The 19,140-nt window shown below is 38.6% G+C and overlaps 1 protein-coding gene across 1 annotated transcript; it reads left to right on the top strand.

Moving 5' to 3' along the window:
* The first annotated feature begins 17,282 nt into the window (after positions 1–17,282).
* On the top strand, positions 17,283–18,854 carry LOC128741714 (gustatory and odorant receptor 24). Its single transcript, XM_053837699.1, has 5 exons — positions 17,283–17,480; positions 17,540–17,689; positions 17,757–18,197; positions 18,253–18,693; positions 18,747–18,854. Exons 1-5 carry the CDS (start codon positions 17,283–17,285, stop codon positions 18,852–18,854), a joined length of 1,338 nt encoding a protein of 445 aa, XP_053693674.1.
* The last annotated feature ends 286 nt before the right edge of the window (positions 18,855–19,140 follow it).

Raw genomic sequence — 19,140 nt, 5'->3', positions numbered from 1 at the left:
ATGTCGCAAGTCGATTATTATACGGTTTTCAACTGCAACAGCAATAATAAACCTGCGCACAACCCAAAGTAAATTGATATATACCAGGTATGTGACCATCGAGGGCTGCATTAGTGTGTGTAGAAAGAAGAAGAAATAGTTCTGAAATATGGTGGAACTTATATGGCATGAAAATTAAAACTAAATTAATTGTAATTAATGAATGCAGCTATATTATTCCAGTGAAATATTTGAACATTTACAATGAAATCTACGGAATATATTTCAACGTCATTTGCACTTGTAGCCTTCTTTAATTTTGCGTAAAAAAATGAGAACATGGGTGAAAATTTTCACTTTGGAAAATAACGAACTAACTATTCATATTTTGCTAACTATTTCGATGTGCAATTGAAAAGTGAATTAATGTTTCTAATACTTCACGATCTCACGATCTCGCTTCTAAGCCTGGTATATTGCTTAAATTAAAACACGTTCCATCCAACATTTTGCTTGCATGATGCTATTGAATATTTGCTTTTGATGTCTTTTTTTAGAAAATAGTTTTATTCGTATAGATGCTTGTGCTATTACTTGAAATCTTTAAATTGAAATCATTTTTAGAAATTACTTTTTTAATATTGATGAGAAAATTCTACCTTGAAATGACGTCATATATGTCATATCCGAGACATGTTCCATATACTGTGCCAAGGTGATACCTTTTTAAATTTGTCCGCTCACGTTGTTCAATATATATACGTAGTAACCATAAAAAGTAATCTTAGATTGCTACAAAACAGTCTTGGATGATAATCAACACTTTAAAAGTCTACCAGAAATCAGACGAAAAATATCGCAGGCTGATAAAAGTGTTGCTCATGTTGCTTGTTGAACAATCATGTCCGAGCATTTTAAAGAATTTCTTTTTTGTTTTACTACTCGTAGGAAAGTGATATAAGGACATTTCTCTGAAACATCTTGATACCGTTTTGACGAAAAATTTTCCGCTTGCTATTTGGAATGATGCACTTTGATATATCCGTGAAAATACATTAGAAATAATCTTCCAAGTATAAACATAAAAGCTGTGAGAAAAAAACAAGCAAATCTTGTTTATCCAACGATTTTTAAATAAAAATTAGCTAATTTTTCATACAAAATGCTCAAAATCTCAGAACTAGTGTAGATGTGTTATTGCAAAGTGTATATGACAGCTCGCATTGTCACATACCTGGTATATATCAATTTACTTTGCGCACAAGCTATACTTCATAAATTAACAAACTTGGGAAGGTGGCAGCACCGTTTCGCGCACATAGCGAATACTAGGGTAACCAACGTATTTTGGACCCCATCAGCATCTGTACATAATTTGGACACTTACAGCAAAATCAAATGGAAGTGTCCAAATTATGTACAGCTGCTGAAGAGGTCCAAAATAGGTTGGTTACCCTATCGGTCACACACTGAAACAAGAATCATGGTAATTGTTACCATATTAGAGGGTAAAATTAAGAGGACACACAAGTGATTTTTTGCAGAAAAGATTTCTGTTTAGCTTAAGCAGTGTTCTGGTCAAAATTACTATGCGTTACTTTCGTTACTTTCGTTACCTCGATACATAACAAAAATAACAGAATCGTAGTCAAAATTACTAAATATGACCATGAAAGGTGGTAAAATTATCTGAGAACATATTACTTGTACAAGAATTATGGTAAATTTGAATAGTTATTTCATGGTGTACTTACAAAAAGCATGCGTTTTCTACAAAATTGTGCGAGATACCATGGTTTTTGTTTCAGAGCAGGCTTAAAGCTTAACCACAGACAAACAGACATAATACTCGTTTTCCATTCTTCGTACCGATTAAACAGTCATTTCAACTGCGGGTGGCGGGTGTTGTGGGTTCAAATCCGGTTATAATCTCTGATTACAGCTTGGTTCGACCCATGCACCTTACAGCATTGGACAAAAGGTAGGAGTCACAATGACAACTTGTTAAGCGTAGCTACCAATATCCCTCCCCCCTCCTTTCCTTTCCGCTCTTCCCCTTCTTCACCAAAATTTTCATTTCTTTCCCCTACCGTCCCTTCATCAACCATCGTTTCAAAAAAATACCATTAGTCTTGTTTGAATGGTATTATAGCCTCATAGGTCAATGGTAGAATTTAATTGGATAAGTTTTCTTATTTTTTATTTTTACATAAAAGAGGAATATTTTTGCTGAAGACTGTTTTGCTTTTTCTGCATTAATAAGATATAATTGTTTTTAGGTTAAAAACTGTCTGATGAAAAATGTGTATTTTCTCAAAGGTGGTGTCTTCGGAGAAGTAAAATAATAACATATAGCGCATCTTCCTGCACTATTAGGGTGACCATAAATTCCCCTGTTAGGGTGATACAAACTTTTGTTTTCTTAAATAATTAAAAAAAAAGTTTTTTTCTCCAAAAGTTGCAGAACATACTAAAATAAACAACTTTGCTGAATAAAGTAACTATCTATCTCTTACCGGTTGCGAAATATAATGATGTGTTAAAAAGAGCACTTAAAAATCAATTACACGCAATAACTTTGCACGTGATTATTTTATTGCTTTCAAATGTTCTACAAAGTTAGTCAGTATGTTGGAATACATTTTTTCTGTGAAGACCGTTTGACGCTAGGACGCATATTTATTAAGTTATAAAATGTATGAAAAAAAAAATCCGCTCTATTCCCAGGTATTCCCAGCCATGATATTCCCAGGCAGGGATGGCACCTCCTCAGAAGAAAAAAAGAGAAGAGAAAAATTCAAACTGTGCTCAGTCTTCAACGCGATTTATTCTACTCCGTTTCGTTTTAACTGTGCTCTTTCTTGCTGAACGCAGTTGTATGAGCAACCGCACACTGTGCTACTCATTGAGGAGAATGTTAATACACTTTGAATAAGTTGATGCGATGCGCTGACGTATGACAACTACGGGTAGTTTTAACATGGGTAGTGCGTTGAGAAAAAACGACGATTGTTAGTAGCGGTCATTGCCATCAGAAAAATATTAATCCATTAATGCAGTTGAATCATGATTCTTACATTTAGTATATTTAGTTGAGTTTGGCTGCCCGTGAACGCAACTGCATCATATGGTTAGGCATGTCACAACGGCAACAGTGCGAAAAATGTTATTTAGATATGGCAACATTTGAATCCCCATACATATGCTTCTTGTCGCGTACCAACAGGAAAGTCCCATTATAAACAAAGGCAATTCTCCGCTAAGATTCAAAATATAACGACTTTTGATTGTCTTGACGCCTCTGAGTCTATAGCTGCTGTACGCGCACCGGTTGTTTTATTTCCAGGTTTACTGCTGTAGCTACCGAGAGGACCGGGAGCAAAACCGAAAGTTGCTCATTTAAAGAGCGCATTAAGAAATTTTTCTGCACGTCAGTTTTTCTCATTGTGTTTAGTCTGTTTCTCATTGTGTGGATTTACTTCTCATTTCTGAAAGCAGTTCTGCTCATTGTGTGGAACAAAAAATGTTGCACTTTTTGCACAATGAGTGAGGAAATAACAAGCCTGTTCCCATGTATTCTCTGAAATACACATTTGGGCAGATAGCTTTAATAATTCCCTACAAATTGGTATGCAAACTAATTGCAGATACTTGCAGATGGCTAAGATATACGGATTTTTCATCAGACGGTTTTTAACCTAAAATCAATTATATCTTATTAATTAATGCATATAAAGCAAAACAGTCTTTAGCAAAAATATTCCTCTTTTATGTGCAAAATATTTTCTAGAACATTACATTGAGCTGTCTGTTGAAATAAACATGTTACAAGAAGAAATATGATTTGAGGGGTCGTTTATAAACAAATGTCTATTGCTGAAAATTGGTAAAAGTTAGAAGTTTCATATCTTCAGAAAAATTACTTGAAGTTGGTTTATCTTTAATATTTTGAAACCAAAAAGATAAAAAAAAAAGTTTACTCAAAAAGTTATTACTTTAATTGTTCTTTAAGTAACGCTTAAATATTGGACGAACCCTTCAAAATGGGCTGGTACCGAATGGCCGAAACACAAATGGCCGAATCACGAATGGCCGAAATCCAAATGGCCGAATTTCAATAACAGTCACAGAAGGCCGAATCACGTAAGGCCGAATCACGAATGGCCGAATCACGAAAGGCCGAATCATGAAAGGCCGAATCACGAATGGCCGAATCACGAAAGGCCGAAATTTTTCGGAATGCCTAATTAACTACTCAATAAATGTGAAGGTTTTTCTCCCGGTGAAATCTGTTAAGGACTGTCGAATTCTTCAGGATAGTGTACAACATTTCATCGGATTTTGCACGTTCGGCCTAAAAGTTAATGCGAAGAAGTGTAATCTGGTGTCCTATACCCGAAAAACAAATAAATTGCTATTTGATTATTCCATGGACGGTGAAATAATACCAAGAAGAGACCATGTATGCGATCTGAGGGTAGAAATGGACAGCGAGCTTAACTTCATCCGGCATACTGAAAAGGTTGTTGCAAAAGCAAATTCTTTATTTGGCGTTATCAAACGACTCAGTGGAGAATTAAAGGATCCGCATGCTATCATCTCATTATACAATGCCTTGGTACGAAGTGGTGTTGAGTACGCAAGTGTAATATGGCAACCATTCTACGAAGTGCACAAAAAGCGAATTGAGCGAATCCAAAAGAAATTTATTCGCTATGCCCTGCGGAATTTAGGATGAACCGGAGGGATGCCTAACTATAAATCGTTATGCTTATTTGTTGGAACGGAAAGCTTGGAGAGCAGAAGGCGTACGACAGATGCTCTGTTCTTAAAGGACATACTCGCCGGCAGGTATAATTCGCCATATTTATTAAGCCAAGTGACCGTGAATGATGGACGTTCGTCGTTAAGACGTGTTAGACCTTTTCGTTTGACAAATAGAGTTCAAAATTACGCCAGAAATGAGCCAATGTATAGAATGATGGCCACATTTAACAATCATCGTGACATTATAAATGTTGAATTGACCAAGAAGCAAATTAGAGATAATCTGAGGATATTTTATGTAAATTATTTGTAATTAGTAGGTAATAACTATGTAACATTTTTTTAATATCGATAATGGGCAGAGCCTAACATCAGTCAAATAAATAAATAAAAAACCATGAATTGGCAAGTAGTTAACAAATAACTTTAATCAAACAAAAAACAAACTACTACTATTAAACAAACAAAACATGCTTAACGAACGCCTTTGTTTAGCGCTTAATAAAACCGCAACTGCGTCAACAAAATTTTTGCTGCTCATTTTGTGAGCATTAACACATTTCGAGTAGATTTTTTCGTCTATTTCTCGGCGCGAATTCGGAACATCCCCTTGAAGAATTCTAAGGATGTTCCTCTCTATCGCCTTTTGCTCCACCCGCAGCTCTGTGATGATCCTGGTCATTGACAGGTGATGGGAACCAACAATAGTTGCGTACATTACCTGCTTGTTTTTATTGAATAGTACCCCATCAATGGAAAGCATCGGTTTTCCTCTCTGCGACAACACAATTTTGACGACAGGTGCACTTTCTTCATCGTTGAAACCAGCAACATCGGATGAATCGCCGGATGCACTCATTTTTCACAGGACAACTACCAACTACCGTGCGGAAAGCAAACCGTGTTCAACAACAATGGACACAACTGTTGGCTTTGCTATGTGCGGTCAACAAAGATGGACACGGCGGGATATTGAATGAAATATTTCGGCCGCTTTAGTGATAGGGTAATAAACTTGTTTTTACCTGGTTTTTATCTCATATTTCTTAATTATAAATCCATCTTCATTATAAGGTGCGAGACGTATTTACCGTGTTAGTAGCAAATGTTTCCTAGATGATTCAGGGCGAGACGGCCGTAGGCCGCGAGTGTGCGCCGGTGACCCGCCGTCGGAAGCGCCGGCCACTGCGGGGGGGCAGCCCCCCTGCAGAAACCACTACTATTTAGGTGCATGCATTTTCCTAGGTTTACTGTCTATTAGGGATTATCCCTTAGTTAAGTCCGAACGAGCGGCAGCGAGTAAGGACAGCATGTACCCAACGTTTGCGCAGGTTGAAGGCTATGAATATTTTCGGTCGAATATGACATTCGGCCATTCGTGTTTCGGTCATTTGTGATTCGGCCATTCGTGATTCGGCCTTTTGTGATTCGGCCATTCGTGATTCGGCCATTTGGTATATTATGCCATTCGTTATTTCGGCCATTTGTGTTTCGGCCATTCGTGATTCGGCCATTTGTGTTTCGGCCATTCGTAGGTAATCCTTCAAAATATACATCAATTTTTTATTCAAAAAGTTGCCGAAGACCACATTGAGCTGAGACATACCGTTTAACCGCAAATATTTTTGTCCCGAAATTTTAATTTCTGGCCCATAGTGGGACGGTAGGGGAGAGAAATGAAAATTTTTTGGTGAAGGAGGGGAAGAGCGGAAAGGAAGGGGGGGGGGGGGTATTGGTAGCTTTGCTTGACAAGTAGTCATTTTGACTCCTACCTTTAATCTAACTACTTAATCTAACTACTTTTTACTTTCAGGACGACGACCTATGCCAGCCCTTACGACTTGCAAGATACTGCACGTGACGTTGTTCGTCTGTCAGCGTGTGTTAGCGCGATTCTCGGCCCGGGTTTTCGAGGGAAGGCCCCGTTCCTATGAAATAGACTAATATCAAGTTTTTTCGTCTTGACCTTGAAATGCGGTCATACATATATATTAATATTTTTTTGAAACGATGGTTCTACAATTGATGAAGGGATGGTAGGGGAAGGAAATGAAAAATTTGGTGAAGAAGGGGCGGCCCTGGCGGGTGTTGTGGGTTCGAATCCGGTTATAATCATAGCTTGGTTCGACTCATGCACCTTCCAGCATTGGACAAAAGGTAGGAGTCAAAATGACTACTTGTCAAGCGTAGCTACCAATATCCCTCCCCCCTCCTTTCCTTTCCGCTCTTCCCCTTCTTCACCAAAATTTTCATTTCTTTCCCCTACCGTCCCTTCATCAACCATCGTTTCAAAAAAAATACCATTAGTCTTGTTTGAATGGTATTATAGCCTCATAGGTCACCATTGATTTGTTTTTAGATTGTACGTTTAGTTTGGAAAATATGAGTAATCGTATGTAACACAATAAAATTTACAATAATGTATAACGATTTTAACCAGATGAATCAGATTTCAATTATTTTAGAATCAAACGAGAGGTCCTAACGCTCTGAACATATCTGCCAAATTTGATGCGAAATGGTCTTACCGGTCAAAAGTTATTTGATAAAAATTGGATGAAATTGCTTACGAAAACTATCAGCAAAGTTTTCTTTGCTATCAAAGAGAATGCAGAGCGGGGCCAAACCTCAAAAACAGGAGAGTAAAAAAATCATGATTTTTCAAGGGGTGTCTTTAGAGAAGTTTATAAGGTGCATCTTTTTACATTATTAGGGTGACCGAGAATCCATCTATTGGGTGATACAAATTTTTGTTGTTTAGTGCATCCAAAACATAAAGTGTCTTACAAAAGTTGTAGACACATAGTAAAACTGTCTATCTCTTAGTAGTTGCGAAATATATTGATTTGTTTAAAAAAAACTCTTAAGGACTCTACTCTGTAAAGTCGTCAAATAATGCAATTTCGTAATTTTTTTCAGATTTTGAAACTAAAGTTAAGTATTGCGTTTTGTATTTGAATATGTATTTTGGAATTTCTGGATGCAAAAAGAGTGATTATTATACTGTTGGCAACTGAGCGCGTGAATGCTCACAAGAAACCGCTTATTTTGTGGAAACCACTGGAGTGTCGGAGAACGGATTTGAATGATGATTTCGAAACATAAGATGAATACCCAAATTGTTTCCTAGTGATAATCGAAAATTCGAAAAATTATCAAAATGGCGGGCTTTTTGTAAAATCGATTTTTTTTTCAACTTTACAGAGTAGCGTTCCTCTTCAAATCTCAATAACTGATCAATAACTTTGCATACAATTTTTTATTGCTTTCGTTAGAAAGACACATTTTCCACTAAGCTATTCAGTATATTCAATGCATATGCATAGTATATTAAATACGCATTGATAATATATGACACAACGTTAACAAGAGTTGAATTATGTTCCGAAGACATGTCGATTTCTAACTCAAATGACAAATAAAATGGTATAACAAAGGTTCCTTTCAACAATAGGTAGATTTAATCGGGTTTTATTTTTTCGTGTCGGTTACACATAGTTAGTGAATGACATTCTGCCAAACCTGTTCTCTATGACAGGACTACCGGTCCTACTTAAAAAAAATAGGTGTTACACATTCAACCTTGGTGCTTCTTTATGTTCGATACAGTACGATCACCAAAACGCGGTTTATTGCTTTTCCTCGAAATTATTGATTATTGTCGTCATGAAATTTAACCATCAAATGTCAAAGCAATGAATTATGCTTTTAGCACATTCCAAATACACACTTTCCCCACGTCAATCCAACACCCGGTAAGGAACGACGGGGAGGTGATGAGTTATTTCCTTTTCACCAGTCTGGTGAGACACAAAACTGTACGAGTTTCCGATGACGTATTTGTGAATATGTATGTGTGAATTCATTGCAATTGCTGTGTAGCCTTATTTGTCTGTCATCGATGACGTTGGCTTCGACAATTTGGGATGAGAACCACTCAAGACTATTTTTATCTCATACTGAAGGGATGAACTTACCTATAGCTAAGAGCATGAATCAATGCTGTCCATAATTGGTCAAGTCTAGTTGCAAACTAATCTACGATCGTTTTTAAAGATTATTATTATTTCAATCCTTTACCTAAATGGTTCGAATCGTTTGGTTGATAGAACAACTTGTAACCCGTTTATCATTCCCGGTTCGCCGTTTGACGCCGTTCAAATCCAAGTAGCGACAATTTAATTACTTCGGTACACAGCAAATCCGGCGGCACCGCCGATCTGGCTGCAACGCACGTACTATTTTACGGCCTGATTTCCATTTGAAGCTAGCTCACTCTAGGGACGGCGATGCAGTAGCGATAACTAAGTATATGCAACAACACAACCATCGGTGGTTTGCAATTTAAACCGACAAAACGCGTCAACAATTCACCGCCTCCGACGCACCGAATGCACCTGCTCCTGTTTTGGCAGTTGCTGACCGATCACATGTGCCTGAAAGACGCCTGCGCCGAAGGAAGTGATTAACGTTAATTTCCTTCATCAACGTGTGCGGTTAAGTTCTTTGCCTGCTGTGAACTTCGAGCACGAATCGTTTCAATATTTCATTTATCTTAATTCAATTAATGTTCGTAACTGATCCTCAGTGGTAGTAATTAATCACGTAGATTCTGATCCGCACACAGTAGAAAAACGATCATGAGCTCTGATATCCGATTCATAGTCTGAACTACGCGGAATGGCGCATTCCACCTGCTATGGCTGATAAATGTATGCCATTTATCGCGATACAGACAGTACGATGAGGGATTGTTAAGCACGGCGATTGAAAAATGGCAACAGATGATTGGAATCACTATTTGCAATTCCAAAAAAACTGCCAAACCTAGCATAGCACCTCATGTAAACAAGCGTCCCTGAGTAGAGTGGCGGATTAGAAGCACCTTCGTGAAATTGTACTAGCAATTATTACAGACCGGTGATCACATGCTGCGAAGCTTTACTTCGCTGCCCGGCTGCCATTCGACGACTAACGGTAATAACGGGCAATTCACAATTTCCAACTCTTGCAACACTCTACCAGCTCTAAAATACTACGAATTAAGTGATCGAGCCCGTGGCCATCATGACGACAATCGGTGCCACCCTAACCGAGTCAAGTGCGCCGCTGCGCTGCATGCGCGGGTTGAACTTTTTTTTCCCATCGTATAGACACAGGCAAAGATCACGCCCAGGAGCGGTGAATTATGAGCGTTCGATGTTGTTTTTTTTTTCACTGTGTACCTTCACCGATCCGATCATTTTCGACAAAAGTTAGCATCGTCAGGTCATTGCGCAAAGTGGCACTTGTTAACTAAACGATTGCAAATAAACCAGGTACCGTGTTAATCCACTAAAGCTACTGTTGAACATCTTCTTGCAAGGCGATTTCCATTATTGCGGCAGCCTTCTTTGCATTACGTATTAGGTATTCCTTTATTATGGGAATTCATAAAATTCATGGAGCTAAAACAGATGGATATTTAATTTTCTAAAAAGAATATCTGAAAAAATATTTTAATTCTATAATAGAAGTGTTGAAGATATGACCGACAGGAATATGGGAATGCCAACGACGGGTATATCACGTGGGGGAGACTACTGCAGATTGCGACTAATTCTGCTTTCGGTCCATAAAATCTAATCAGAATGTTTTAATTTGTAGTGTTATATGGTCGGTGTTAAACCAGACCGGACCAAATCGCAAAATTTTAAAAAATGCGTAATGACAGCAAACGATCAAGAATTTTCAAAACTACGTTTTAGTCCAATCAGACTACACAAATGTTGCAAACAGCCAGAGTTATGAGATGATTTCGAACGATTGATACGTATGAACCATACAGAGCAGCAAACTTTGAACGCGTGTTTCTCGAAATCAGAGTTTTGTTACTTGGTTCGGCCTGACTCAACACCGACCATATATCATTATGGTAATTTTTGTGGAAGCCCTCTTTCATTTCCATTTAGATGCATTTGTTTCGACAATGATGGGCAAGATAAGATGTGATCGCTGGTTACAATTGATACTTCAGTTTCCCCAAAATCATAATGTAGGCCATAGCTACGCAGTTTTACTCCTACATTCTAGGTCCAACTCTGAGTAAACGTTTACAGAAGTAGCGATAGCTCTCCAAGTCTTCGGTCGGAAAGGTCACTAACCTTTTCTCTGTGTTTCTCAAATGTAGATGTACCTACAGTTGAAACTCTTTCATCTGGCTCAGAACTTCCCCTAGGGCAGCGAAGTATGTGCCCGTTCCATGTCTTGGTCCAAATGCATGTCGATAGCGGTCAAGGAGCTTTCCGGTCTTTAAAAAGTGTGTTAGCCTTCGGTTTATCATCCTTTCCAAGGTTTTGCAAATGAGGCTGATTAATGAGATCGGTCGGTATCCAGCAGGTTCCATGCTGCAAAGCACAGCCTTGGGTTTATAAGGGGAAGTCCTCCCAATACTGGACACTTCTGACTTTTATAGTTTAAATGGTGCACCATAGTAGATAATACGATAAAATCAATAAAAAGGACAAAAAACTACCATGTGTGGTTTTACAGGTCAGAATCATTGATGAAAACAGAGATTTGTCAGTTTTTATCTACTCGGATCAGCATTACAGTTGTATTCGGTTGTATAAAATTTCGTTTTTCACGTATAAAATATTTTTCAAGCTCCATAGTTCGTTTTTCCACAAAGATATTCAATTCGCCAAAATATATAAATTGTACTCACAAGGAAATATCACTATCGGTCACAGGCTTAGAGCTTAACCATATACACCATAGTGTAGTCCTGTCGATCCAGAACTTCACTGCACTGCTCGTATAGGTGTAGCCTATGGAACTTTTTTGAGAAAACTTAACTTGAAATTTGTATGGCCATTTGACTTAATGGAGGCGCATGGTATATTGTGAATTTCAGAAACGTTTAAGGGGGGACCCTACTCTGGAAGACCGAACATTTTTGTAAATTTTTTAGATGCTAGAATTATAGTTAAGCGTTGAGGTCTTTTGGTTATTGGTTAAGGTATATTTGCAGATATATTTTGTATTATTTGGATACCAGAATAGTGAATATTATGCTGGTGGCAGATGGGTGCGTGAATGCCCTCTAGAAAATAGTTCCTTGCTGGTGGTACGTGCCGGGAACCAACGGAGTATCGTAGAACGGATTTCAAGGATGATTTTGAAGCTTTAGGTTAATACCAAAATTGTTACCCAGCGATTTTTGAAAATTCGAAAAATTATCAAAATGGCGGCAATTTTTCGAAAAGAAAGGTGTTTTTCATCAAAAATCGCCAATTAAAAGCTCATTAAAAATTGAAAAATTGAGATATCAAAAAACGGCTACGTAACAATTTAGATAATTCATTTTTACATGCTGAAAAAAAATTTCAGCCCAATCGGTCCACTAGATTCTGAGATACACGTACCGCTAGCTAAAGAAACATGGTTTTGGGGAAAACGCGTTCAAAGTTTCGTACAGCAATGGACTTCCCTTGAGGTGACTTCACAATATTTGCCGTGAGTTTTCAACGAGATCAGATATTAAAAAATCCTTTTGGCATGACATTTCTGAAGATGTACGTCTCGAAAATGCAAAAAAATAAAATTCGATTTTTCCGACTTTCCAGAGTAGGGTCCCCCCCTTAAGTAACAGTTCAAAAAGAAAATGATATGGTTTGGAAAAGGATGATTTGATCACGCAACAAGCATTTCTAAAATCATTTTTTTGTTCACCTGGAAGTGTTATTAAACTTTTCTCATACTGATAATACGTTAATTGCAATTCAAGTTATTCGTTTACGATACAGGACGGTATTTTATCTCTATTTAACTAAATACGGTGGCATAATTGAGACAAACGTTCAGAGATGTTTACAATAGTTTTGCTGCTGGATAACCGAAAAAAGCATTCTTCTTTACCTTTTCTTTGTACGTATCATGTTGAATAAAACAGCAATTGGAAATTTGCAAATATACTCCAGCAAATCTGGTTTGATGGGCAGTGAAATTGCCAAGTAATGGATGAAGGAGGTGGCTAGGCGTTGGGAACAACATTCCGATACATTGTTGAATGATCAACAAGATGGAGCGCTCAACAGAAATAGGAGAACGACTGAAGATGGACAAGCGATGGATCCACTAACTTTGGACGAGGTCATAGAAGCAGCGAGATAGCTGAAAAATGGCAAATCAGTGGGAAAGGATGACATCCCTGCAGAGCTGTTGAAAATCGGGAGCGTACTTTTGAAAGAACGGGTACAATCCATCGGGTTATACTAAAAGGTATAGACTGAGAAGGAAATTCCTACGGACTGGTTAGAAGATCTCATGTTCCCTATTTACAAAAAAGGTCTTTGACTCGAATGCAGCAATCACCGAGGCATTACTTTCCTCAATTATGCATACAAAGTTCTCTCCCGTATCCTGTTTTTCAGAGCAGGAAACATTTGTTGGCGTATACCTGTGCGGTATTCGAGAGGAACGCTCCAAACGGACCAAATGTTCACCTTGCGACAAATCCTCGAGAAATTCCGGGAATTCAACTTGTAGACTCACCATTTGTTTATAGACTTTGAGGCGGTGTACGGTTCAGTTAAACGCAATGAGCTGTGGCAAATTATGCTCGAACACGGTTTTCCAACAAAACTGATAAGGCTGAAACGTTCTGTTGTTAATGGTTCCAATCAAGCATTAGGATAACGGGTGAAACATCGGACGCGTTTGTGGTTTGAAGTAAGATGACGGGTTGTCGAATTTGCTTTTCAACATTGTATTGGAAGGTGCTATACGAAGGGCAGGTGTGTAGAGAATCGGTACCATCTTCACGAAATCTCATATGCTCCTAGCGTTTGCGGGCGACATCGGTATCATCGGTGTTAACCGTAGAACTGTGGAAATAGCGAACACGCGTCTTAAATCATGAATCGCATGAATCATGAAATCTACCAAGTAAACCAAGATGCGGATATTGTGAAGCGACTAAACCACGGCAGGCTGAAATGGGCTGGTCACGTAGCAAGGATGTTGGATGAGAGACCAGCGAAAACAGACCGCGTACCCGTTGGATGAGCGCTGTTGACGTAGCTGCTAGAGCAGCAGGTGTTAGGGGTTACTGGGGAGCGGCAGCCTAAGACCGAGAAATGTGGAGACGGCTCCTGAATTCGGCATGGATTCGAAAAGTGGATTGTCGCCAAAAAAGTCAAGTAAGTAAAGGACGAAGGAGGTGTTATTGGACATAGTTTAAGATGACAGAGTTTTAAAAATTAATTCGTGGTCCGGTTATAAGTAAATGATGGAGTAGCCGTAAATCGCTCAGAAAAAGTTGAAAATCATTTTACTTCCGCCTGACTCAACATCGGTTCTGTAAACGGCAGATATATATATTAATCGGCCATTTAAGGATCTCATACGAAACGTATGTAATAAAATTCAATGGCATCATCTTGACAAAGCGGAACAATGTATTGGCGCAGTTCTAGACATGCTTTGGTACCAAGGCTTGAAAGTTTTTATGGAATCCTGGTATTCTTGGTATCGGAATGTCTTCATTGATGAACATCCATATGAATTTAATACACCAGCGCAATTTTGTCTTGATTTTTCAAGATACGCAACATGCAAAATACAATCTTGCACGAATTTTGGCTTTTTCAATTACATTTGTAGTTTCAATTCAGAACACCAAACATGCCTACCGGAATTAACGAGGAGAAAAGTTTAATAACACTTTCAGATGAACGAAAAAGGGATTTTAGAAAAGCTTGTTGCATAATCTAATTATCCTTTTCAAACAATATCATTTTCCTTTTGATCTGTTACTTAAACGTTTAGGATATTCACAATGTACCATGCGCCTCCATTAAGTCAAATGCCCTGTATGGGCATTTCAAGTTAAGTTTTCTCAAAAAAGTTCCATAGGCTACACCTATACGAGCAGTGCAGTGAAGTTCTGGATCGACAGGACTACACTATGGTGTATATGGTTAAGCTCTAAGCCTGTGACCGATAGTGATGTTTTCTTGTTAGCGGTTTCCCGATGGATTTTCAATATCTTTGCACTAACCGATCGGAACACCTCCTACGCGTTAGCCCAAATGAAGAATGCTATTAATTCGTAAGTGTACACTATTGAAAAATGCCTCCCAGTTGGCTTCGAGGTAGAACGCTGGTCTAATAAGCGAGTCGTCGTATGTTCGAATATCAACTGGAAGAGGCTGCTAGAGTCAATAGGATCGTAGCAACTGGCCCTGCAATTGTCCTGCACTCTAACAGCTGGCTGCGAAGTCTGTCGTATAAAAACAGAAGATCAAGTTTCGATAACGGAATGTAGCACCTAGGCTTTGCTTTTACATTATTGAAAAACTGAAAATAATCAAGCCTTGCCCGACTAGAAATCCTTGTATCCTGATTGATTGGAAAAGGTAGTATAATCAATATATATAGAATGCCAGTGTCGCTGCAGTGCGCGTGGTAAACATCACACATGCTCAGATAATGTATATACATTATATATGCATATGTGTGTGTGCCTGAGATTCATCAAAAGGGGAATCTCATTGTCAAACTTTGACAACCAGTTTAAAATTTCAATTATGGCTGCCAAGTAATGTGATTGGAAACTTCGCTTGCTTCCAAGGCTTGCTTCAAATTTCTGAAAAAATCGGTGCAAAAGGGCGCAGTTGTGGGATTCAATTCATCCGGACGAAAGAAAAAGAACGTTTAAAAACATTTCACTGGCATGAAAACGGCATGATGAGCGCACTGATGACAGCACCAACCAGCGCACAGATAAAGAACAGATAAATAACAATGAGCAACTTTGACAATGAAGCTCCCGATTCACAGACTTGATACAGATTATTAGCACCATGTTTACCACCCCTACCAGCACAGTTGTTATAAACTCGTTGTGGTAACCGATTAACGACTAATTTCAGTCATAAATAGGTTGCAGCAACCAAAAGTGACAAAAGAGTGCTACTTGGGACCATGAGTCCTGTAGAAAAACAGCGACACTGGCATTCTATATATATTGATTCTACTGAAAAGGTGCCATCAAAGTTTGAACGTGTTTTTTGCAAAAAAGTACAGAAACTCCCCGTTCCAACAGGTCGAAGATTCTTTACGACGTTTAAACCTATACCAATTTGATATCTGTGCTTGGGAAGTACGCCAGAGTGCGAAACTACCCTTCTTCTTCAACCGATGTTATTGTTTAAACATTTCTCGATCATATGATTCTAACAAAAATATTACAGACTTAAGTTGATATTTCTATTAAATTCTTTGTTATAAATCCGATAGAAAAACTTACGACACACAAATGTTTTTACCAATATTCTATCTCGTTTTGTTACTTATAACACGGTTTGTACAAATATGTTATACAGCACAACAGAATACTGATTTTTATAACTCATCTTCTTATATATAAAAATGGATTTCTGTCTGTCTGTCTGTAGGGATGTTCCTTATAGAATCGAAAACTACTGAGCCAATCGGCGTGAAAATTTGCATGTAGAGGTTTTTGGGGCCAGGGAAGGTTCTTATGATGGTTAGAGACCCCTCCCCCCACTAAGAGGGGAGGCTCCCATACAAATGAAACACAAATTTCTGCATAATTCGAGACCTAATCAAGAAAATGGAACCAAATTTGGCATGTGAAGGTTTTTGGATGTAAGAATTTTTTCTATGGTGAATTAGGACCCCTCCCCACTTTAGGAGCGGGGGTGCTCCTATACAAATGAAGTACAAATTACCTCATAACTCGAGAACTAATCAATCAAATGGAACCATATTTGGCATGTGGGTGTTTTCGGAGGCAAAATTTTTTTCTATGATGAATTAGGACCCCTCACCCCTGTGGTAGGGGGTCTAAAAACCTTCACATGCCAAATTTGGTTTCATTTGTTTGATTAGTTCTCCAGTTATGAGGAAATTTGTATTTGTATGGGAGCCCCCCCTCTACATGCATATTTTCACACCGATGTGTTCAATAGTTTTTGATTCAATAAAGAACATCCGGACAGACAGACAGACAGAAATCCATTTTTATAGGTATAGATTTAGAGATTTTGATTATGCAAATTGCTATTTTATGATTTTGAAAATTCACGTTGATAATGAAAAAGAGCAATATTTTTATAAAGTCTAACATAAATGAAAATTCGTTATTAAAGTGTATACGAAACCATATTACAAGTTTCTAAAATATTTACTTATGTTTCCATTATGTAGGTCAAAAGCTACAGACTCCTAGCTATTTATAATTGTTAAGGTTTCATAATTTATCATGTTATTTTTTGAATAAAATTCACCAGGATTTGGCACACCGCAACGAACCCAATATGCAGCCAGTGTTCCTCCCGGTAAGGTCAACAACAGTGAAGAAAACTTTCCGAAAGTTTTAAATTTTTAAAAAGAAACTTTATCCGTTAATCGATTCTAAACGAGCGATATTTAAGCCGTATTTCAATGCAAGCAAGAGGATGTTTTGCATCAGAAATCTCCAGTCAACCGGTTAAATTTGTACGCTTCGAAAGTGCACTACAGCCAGTATGAGTTTATACTTCAACCAGGATTCGCTGCAGTATGTCGAGATGGAACCGGAGCAAAAGCACCAGATTAGATTCCTGAACGTAGCACCTGCCTTGCAGGATGAACCAACGGCTAGGCCATTTCACGGCTTTAATAATCGGGTTGGATTTCCACCGGAAGTAAGAGAAGCGTTCGGTGGCGGTGCGGAATTGAAGTCGGTAAGTAATCGTTAACTTTTTGCCGGATTTTATGCAGTCTCAAAAGCCACTGGTTCTAGGATATAGTTTATGAAAATTCCAAACCAATTTACTCGGTTCTGCGAGCCTTGAGTGTGTTACCGATTACAAGGCCTTCAATGGGTGTTACGATGTTCACCTGTGCAAGCCCAGCTATGGCTTATTGTGCAACGTTTTTGCTCTTGTTAGCGGTGAGTTTTGTCCTTAAGTGATGATGACAGAAAGTAGTTTGAAAGCAGTTCTACTCACCGTTTTAAGGCCTACGTCATTTTCATCTTGATTGGTAAGATCCACATGGTTCGTACGCTGGAAGGTCGCTTCGAGGAAGCCGTAATTGCGTACCTTTTCATCGTTAATGTTCTACCGTTGTTGATTATTCCGATGATGTGGTACGAAAGCCGAAAGGTGGTCGACCTGCTGAACGATTGGGTGGAGTTCGAGGTCCTGTATCGTAAAACGGCTGGCCGCGATTTGGCATTGCAGCTCAAGACGAAGTCTTTGTTGATTGCTGTCCTACTGCCGATGATGTCGTGTGCTGCCGTTGGTATTACTCACGTTACGATGGTGGATTTCGAGTTGATTCAGGTCATTCTCTACTGCATTCTGGATACGCTGATCTACATGATGGGTGGATATTGGTACATAACGTGTGAAACTCTGAGCACAACTGCTAACATTTTAGCCGACGATTTTCAAAAGGTATTTAGAAGATCAGTAGTGGTTGGGATGATGGATTTATTTTTTGCTTTTCCAGGCGCTGAGACACGTCGGTCCAGCTGCGATGGTATCGGACTATCGCTCGCTGTGGCTTCGTTTAAGTAAACTGGCTCGAAACACTGGCTTCGCGACCTGTTACACTTTCACCTTCATCTGTCTGTACTTGTTTTTCATCATTACACTGTCAATCTATGGGTTATTGTCGCAAATTTCCGATGGGTTCGGAATTAAGGATATCGGATTGGCGGTGACCGCCTTCTGTAGCATTGGTCTTCTGTTTTTCATTTGTGACGAAGCCCACTATGCGTCGTTTAATGTGAGAACGAATTTTCAGAAGAAACTGCTCATGGTGGAACTGAGCTGGATGAATTCGGATGCCCAGACGGAGATCAACATGTTTCTGCGGGCAACGGAAATAAATCCTTCCAGTATCAATCTTGGAGGGTTCTTCGACGTGAACAGGACTTTGTTTAAATCGGTATGATACTGAGTTATGGTCGTTTCTAGCACTGAATTTATGATTTTTTTCAGCTACTGGCTACCATGGTTACCTATTTGGTTGTCCTGCTGCAGTTCCAGATTAGCATTCCCGACGATCCGAGTTCAATATTGGCACAGAATTTTACCTCTCATAAGTAATCTGCAGCTTTCAGCATTATATTTAAATCATATGCACTAGAATCTCGCTTTACGTCCATTCATTTTAAGTGATTTCTTTTTACGTCTCGTTTTTTTACGTTCGTAATTTGAATTACGTCCTCCTTTTTACGAAAGATTTTTTTTTACGTGCCCTAATAGTGGACGTAGACGAGATTTGAGTGTATAACGTAATGGTATAAACCACATTAAAATAAAAATAAAAAGTAGGAAGGTCTGTCCCAGGGACACGGATGCGTTTACGTAGAACTACGAATGTAGATAACAT

The sequence above is a fragment of the Sabethes cyaneus genome, chromosome 3, assembly GCF_943734655.1.
Source record: "Sabethes cyaneus chromosome 3, idSabCyanKW18_F2, whole genome shotgun sequence".
Lineage (NCBI taxonomy): Eukaryota > Metazoa > Arthropoda > Insecta > Diptera > Culicidae > Sabethes > Sabethes cyaneus.
The sequence above is the reverse complement of the archived record's forward strand: the minus strand, read 5'-3'. Positions and strand labels throughout refer to the sequence as shown.

Excerpts from the sequence above, each read along its gene's own strand:
- LOC128741714 (XM_053837699.1), top strand. The coding sequence starts at position 17,283 with ATGAGTTTATACTTCAACCAGGATTCGCTGCAGTATGTCGAGATGGAA. Across the intron at positions 17,690-17,756 it reads CGTTTTTGCTCTTGTTAGCG|GCCTACGTCATTTTCATCTT; the intron begins GTGAGTTTTGTC and ends CACCGTTTTAAG. Across the intron at positions 18,198-18,252 it reads TAGCCGACGATTTTCAAAAG|GCGCTGAGACACGTCGGTCC; the intron begins GTATTTAGAAGA and ends TTGCTTTTCCAG.